Source organism: Sinocyclocheilus anshuiensis, unplaced genomic scaffold, assembly GCF_001515605.1.
Source record: "Sinocyclocheilus anshuiensis isolate Anshui unplaced genomic scaffold, SAMN03320099.WGS_v1.1 scaffold702, whole genome shotgun sequence".
Taxonomy (NCBI): Eukaryota; Metazoa; Chordata; class Actinopteri; order Cypriniformes; family Cyprinidae; genus Sinocyclocheilus; species Sinocyclocheilus anshuiensis.
Genome location: NW_015548184.1, coordinates 301,421 through 308,198, shown reverse-complemented (window position 1 = coordinate 308,198; position 6,778 = coordinate 301,421). Strand labels below are relative to the sequence as shown.

Sequence of the window (6,778 nt, the reverse complement as noted above, 5' to 3'; positions counted from 1 at the left end):
AAACACTAAATTCTAAATTAAATATAGATGAATCCTTAAAGCTATAAAAGTTATTTTTTCTTATTTTTTTCCACTTTGTCCTTTGATTAATAGACATCACGGCAGCTGGCTATTAGGTTATTTTGGCTGTTATTTCTTTAAGAGCTGCCGCTGCTGAACGTGACGCGGGTCTGACACGCATCATATTTTCTCTCAACTCTTTTGACCTTTTCTGACCCACTTCAGGTCTTAAAGTCTCTATTAATGAGCCGACGAGTTAAATCGGGTGTGTTAGATGAGGGAGACAGTGCTGGGCTGCTCCAGGACAGTTTTGAAAACCATTTCAGAGACATGTTCTTAAATGTGACTCATATAAAATATATTACATGCATGCACAGTTTTAAGGCAGCTTTAATCGCCTTTTTAGTAACTTCATGACATAACTGACCACGACATTGCATGCACGTAGTTTATTTCGCGCTTTTGATGAAGAGCACGCGCTGCGAACACAGTACTGTTTCATATATATATATATAGTTATTTATTTATAGTTAGATATTATATAAGATGTATTTTTAACATATTTTTATTGAAAAAAGGACATAGACGATAACATGAAAATATGTTTATTTTAAAATATCCAGAGAAAATACATGTTATATCTATTTTAACTCTCCTATCCCCCGACCCCCACCCCCCGAAGCATCTAAAAATTCAGTTACACAGGTAAAGAAGTTATTATACAAAGGCTAGGACAGACATATCCACATATTATTCCAATATTTGGTTATTTTCCAGAAACTGTATAAACAGATTCCAAATTTTATTATTGCCCTTTAATAAGATGTATTTTTTGTTTTAACCAAACTTCATGCAGTTGAATACTAATTCAACACAAGATTTATTTTTCATAAATAAGTGCAAAAAGAATATTAAGTATAAATCAAAGTGAGCTGCAGTTGCTCCCTCTAGAACAGGGTTCCTCAAATCTTGCCCTGGAGGGCCAATGCGCTGCAGAGTTTAGCGCCAACCCTGATCAAGCTCACCTACCTGTGATTTTCTAATGATCCTGAAGACATTGATTAGCATGCTCAGGTGTGTTTGATTAGGGTTAGAGCTAAACTCTGCAGGAAAGTGGATCTCGTGGGCCAGATTTGAGGATCCCTGCTCTGGAAGAACTATTTTCTGAAACCTCAGAAGAAAAGTGAACAGTTGCTTGCTTCATTGTTTTTCTTTTTGATCGTGCATTCAGTTCCCATGTTTCAGACCTGTGAACTCAAGAAAAACAAAATACCTAGGTGTGTATCTGTGATCTCTCGCAGCAGTAGCTTACAATGGAATTTGATGTTTTGATCTGGTGAAACTAGTCAGCGGTGCCACGTTGGAGACTTTATCTGCTGAAAACACACATCCCTTTCACTCACAGTAAGGGGAAAGTGTTTGCTCACAGCACTCCACTCATGGGACTTCACTGACAGTCAATATGAGCTGTCAAAATCGGTTGACTTTTGCCACATTGCTGCGTAGAGAACATTTAACAAAACTTATTCCTTAAAACCAGACAGGACAGACACAATAGCTGTCAAATTACCCATGACTTCATCTGTTTTTCCCAGTGACACCAATGCTTTGGAAAGACAGTTCCCCCTCTCAGCCAGATGTACTCGGCTCTTTAAACACACTCAGATATCACAGCTGTGAGGATGTGATCGAAGCCAGCTCAAACTCCTGCAGAATACATAGACACTGAAACACTTTTAAACTTAGTACTGTGGCGTTAATGGGGAAGAGACGACGTGTGTAATTGCCAAGGAGTGTGTGAGTCGTGCCGGAGATGAGAAGAAGTGTTTCTGGTTTTGGAAGGGCTGTTTTTAGCTGGTCCTGGTATGTTTGGACTTAAAATACTGTTTTCCCTTTTCAGAAACAGACGACTACGCTGAGATCATTGACGAAGAGGACACATACACCATGCCTTCCAGTGAGTATCACAGGTTCATACTGATCTCAGACCAGTGTTATGGTGCTCTGGCTTAAAATCACTGTAAAACTGATTGGGCGAGCAAAAAATTGATCATTTTGTGTGTTTTCCATGAATATTAACTTGAGAAAATCTAAATTGTATACTGTAAATATTTCAATATGTCTTAAATGACTTGAAGTCTATAAATCTGGAAAATACACGAAAGTTCAGCTGTTTTAAAAGCATCCTCTAAAGCAAATATATCACTCTACACATTTTCCTAACCTACTTCCTATTATCTACCTGACCTTTGAACATGTTGTTTGGCATCACAGGCACAGAAGCTCCTGAGACATTTATAGCTGCTTGAGTCGGTGTCGCTTTCTGCTTAGCTGTTCGTTTAGGTCTGAAACTGAACTCTAGAGTAGCGTGTTCAGTTTTGTCTATTCCTTTCTGTGCGCTTGTGTCTCAAACGTAATTTGCTCAGTGTGGGCTTGAATAGAGAAAGCTGTATTTTAATAATAGAACTAATTCCATGTATTGACCGGCACTGGGCACATGGACGCTGTGCCATGTGCTTAAAGGACACATGAGAAAGGCACAGTGCAGTTGTGAGCAAGCACTGAAATGGATATGATTTTAAATGTCCATTTTATAAATGGAACAAACATTTAGCTTCGTCATATTGTTATTTGGAGTAAATTATTTAGTAGATTATTGAAAAGAAAATCTTGTCGCAGTCAAGACTTGAACCTAAGCGTGTGCACTATTGTGCCAATAGTTTTGGAGAACATTTACCTTATTTAAAGGGGTCCTATTATGCTTTTTCACTTTTTCAACTTTAGTTAGTCTGTAATGTTGCTGTTTGAACATAAAAAAGATCTGCAAAGTTACAAAGCTCAAAGTCCACTTCAAAAGGAGATATTTTATTTAACAGAAATCACTTTTCAAAAACTACAACGAACGACTCGTTTGGACTACAACGCATATTTTCTGGGATTTGTGATGTCACAAATATGACGAATGGGACGAGACCTGGTTGAGCTGCACTAGAGAAGGCAACGAGTGTTATCACTATGTCCGGAGACACGCTAGCTTTCCCAAGGCAGACGAACTTAGAATGGTTACAATCATCCGGGTTTAAATCGAGCTCAAATTGATTTGATTTTGACGCAATATTTAAACTGAAGTCGGCTATGGTAAGGGGCATGACATTTCCCGACCAGGCGCCGAGTGCTGCCAATCACAACACACACTGGCCCAGCTAACCAATCACAGCACATTTCGTATTACATTTTTACATTTTTTGTCTACCTGAAATAAGATATTGTTCATATATTAATATAACATTCTTCTTGTGGCATTTCATGTTATTGAAATAACATTAAGTTTTATTATTAAAAGTTTGATTTGTATTTTAAATAATTTGTATTTCATTTGCCCTTAAACTTTTTAAATACATTAATTTTTTTAAGCAAATTAACAAAGGTTTTTATCCCATAATACAGATTTCACTGCTACACAGGACATTATTTTTTATTTGCCTATTTGCTCCACAGGCGGTATTGTTTTTAAGGAAATTATGCAGTTTATTATTAAATAAGTTGCCCACAACTGTGAAATGAACACATGTGTTAAAATCACTGGGCCTTAATAACAAGACTTACTGTTTGTTTTTTGTAAACATTGCTTTGATTAATTAAAATGTCTTTTTATAAAAGGAAATAATTATCAGTTAATGATGACCTTAATGTTATTCAGTGTTATATTTGCCACTTTGTTTTCTCTCATTATTGGCACAACAGAATATTATGGACTAGATGAAGGTAAAGCTGTTTCTCCTGCTGTTTTCATTCCCTTTCTTCCATATGCTTGAGACTTCATGTGTGACGGTGGGGCCTGTGTGTTGCTTTTGCTTTGCCTGTTTGTGTTTCTTGTGGTTGAATCTTTATATATTTCTTTATTTACTAATGTTGTAAACAGAAATAATTGTTTTTTTGGATTGATACACACATGCAGAATTTTAACTGACACCTTCGAGTTCCACTGAAGATGCTCCGAACTGGCTTTGACACTTTTACATATGGATGTTCAAAGGGCTTGTTAAGTGATTCTTGATTTGTTCTTCTTAAAGGGAAAGTTCACACAAAAATCACGATTCTGTCATTATTAACTCAAACTCAAGTTGTTCCAAAACTGTATACATTTCCTCCTTCTGTTGAACAGAAAAGAAGATAGTTTGAAGACCAACAGTAACCAACAGTTGCTGGTCCCCATTGACTTTCATAGTATGGAAGAAAATACTATGGATGTCATTGGGGTCCAGAAACTGTTTGGTTTTCCCACAACTTGAGTGTGACTAAATGATGAAAGAATTTTCTTTTTTTGGTGAACTGTCCCTTTAATGAAGAATCATTAGTACATTTTCTTTACTGAGTCTTGTATGCATTTTTGATTGATTATTGGGTTGGTATGGCATTTATGGGATGGATTCCATATTGAAAAACATTCTGTATATGAACTGATTCAGATGGACTGAAGAAATGCATGGTGTTTTTTCTTTTTCTGAGTACATGGTGGAAAGTGGCCTTTGATAATCATATATGAAGTGGTATTTTTAAGTGTTGACTGGGTTTAATTTGTCTTTCAGCCAGGGACTATGAGATCCAAAGAGACAGAATTGAGCTGGGACGCTGTATAGGTGAGGGCCAGTTTGGAGACGTCCATCAAGGGATTTACATATGTCCGGTATAAATGACTTTTATTGCATTTTATTGATTTATTTAACTTGTATATAACTTACTTATTTATACTACTGCTCGAAAGAAGTCGGTTATGCTCACGAAGGCAGCATTTATGCGTTTTCTATATTAATATATTTTCAAATGTAATTTCTGTAATGGAAGCCATTACTCTTCAGTATTTAAAAGAACAGCAAATTTCTAAATTTCAGCCAATTTTAAATTGATTTGTTTTTTGTAACAATGTAACATTTTTACTGTCACTTCTGATTTAATGCATCCTTACGGAATAAAAGTATGAATTTCTTCGAACAAAAAATATCTTTCTTTAGTCTATATTAATTGAATTACTCAATGTGATGATGATGATGACTTTTACTTTGCAAGAAATGACTAATGTGGTATTAATCTGAAACAGTTATTAAAATACTTCTTCTTGTTTTTGTGCTGTCAGGAGAACCCAGCTCTTTCTGTGGCGATAAAGACGTGTAAGAATTGCACCTCGGACAGTGTTCGAGAGAAGTTTCTCCAGGAGGCCTGTGAGTGTCAAATCACTGATACCCAGCAGCCGGTAACAGCACTGCATTATCTGTGTCGTTCCCATGGCTGTGTCCGTCAGCATTCCATCACTGTAATTGAGAGGAATGTGTTTTGGATAGTTGGTGCCGAAACTCCAAACATTTTCAGAATGTGGAGTTAGTAAGAGCACAGCTGTTAGCTTTTGTACACCCGAACAGGTGCTGGTATGTGTGTGAGAGTGATAGTGGAGAAAAAGTGAGGCACTAATAAACAGAACATAATGTTTTTACCACAGCTTTTAGATCCTTCACAGATCATTTGATTTAACTGTATCATTCAGTTATTTTGTCTGATCTAGGTACACATGATGCACATCCCACAATTTTGGAAATCACTAAAATTACTAAAAGCGCCAACCTTTTGAAAAAGGTTGAATTTTTTCCCCCAAATTCTTTGATTCATAGAAAATTCAAAAGAGCAGCATTTATTTGAAGTAGAAATAATTTGTAATAACAATCATTTGTCTCTGCTGTCACTTTTGATCAATTTAACATGTTGCAAAATTAAAATCTCACTAACCCTAAACGTTTGAAGAGTAGAGTATGTTTTTCATAATAAATGCAGTTATGTATGCTGCTAAAATGTCATAACATATGATGTTGGATTAATTTTGTCTCTATATGTTCCCACAGTGACCATGCGACAGTTCGATCATCCGCATATTGTAAAGCTGATTGGCGTCATTACAGAAAACCCAGTGTGGATCATCATGGAGCTTTGCACGCTGGGAGAGGTGGGTTTTTCAATCTGGTTTATGTGTAACAATTTGATTTGGGATTGGGGGAGCGGTTGGTACACGTCTTAAATCTCCAAAGGAACGTGACCTGTTATTAAACCCATTAAACTCATTATTCACAAAGATAGCAGCCGGGTTAAGGCTGGAGGAATCCATCATGACTGCTTGTCTCATAAACCGGCCATAAAGGCGTAGTAAAGATGATTGTTAGGGGTGGCTGTATTTCATAGCATGTCTCCGATGATTCAAACCTTACTGAGACACTCTGTGTGCATAGGGCTTTCAGATGGAAAACAGTTACCTGGTAAATAGCTAAAGAAAGGTCTCGGTTTGTTTTAGCAGGGGTCTGCATCAACATAAACCAGTTGTTCTCAACCTTTTTTTTTTTAACTCCGAAGCCCAAGACAATATTCAAAGACCCTCCTATCTAAGCTATATAAACTCAAAATATGATGTCAGTTGTACATTTTCATTTTAGTGTTTTTTTTAGCATTTTAATTAAAAATGTTAATATTACTAAATGTAAATAGTTTTAAGACTTCAAGGGTCTTAAAAGTTAAGTTTGATGAGGCCCCCTAGTGGGCCCCGGACTCCTAGTTGAGAAACCACTGACCTAAGATCCTGCTCACACCTGGTTTTAATATCTAAAACACTTGCTGTTGACACATGGGGTAAAAAAAAATCATAAGACAAAAACATAAGAAAATGTAACAAATTCGAATCTTATAAAAATCATTGTAAATAACATCTGAACGTTAAGATGCTCCAGCTTGTCGTAAATCT

At 36.4% G+C, this 6,778-nt stretch overlaps 1 protein-coding gene across 6 annotated transcripts in view; it reads left to right on the top strand.

Annotated features, from left to right (window-relative positions):
• ptk2ab (protein tyrosine kinase 2ab) overlaps positions 1–6,778 on the top strand; it is a 71,656-nt gene that overhangs the window by 37,050 nt on the left and 27,828 nt on the right. For 4 of the 6 annotated variants that reach the window (XM_016507919.1, XM_016507918.1, XM_016507917.1 and 1 more), the window contains 5 exons: positions 1,901–1,957; positions 3,745–3,765; positions 4,590–4,687; positions 5,135–5,219; positions 5,892–5,992. In XM_016507919.1, the coding sequence (XP_016363405.1) occupies positions 1,901–1,957; positions 3,745–3,765; positions 4,590–4,687; positions 5,135–5,219; positions 5,892–5,992 (362 nt within the window). The remainder of the gene's footprint in view (positions 1–1,900; positions 1,958–3,744; positions 3,766–4,589; positions 4,688–5,134; positions 5,220–5,891; positions 5,993–6,778) is intronic. The other 2 variants (XM_016507922.1, XM_016507921.1) reach the window with 1 other exon arrangement.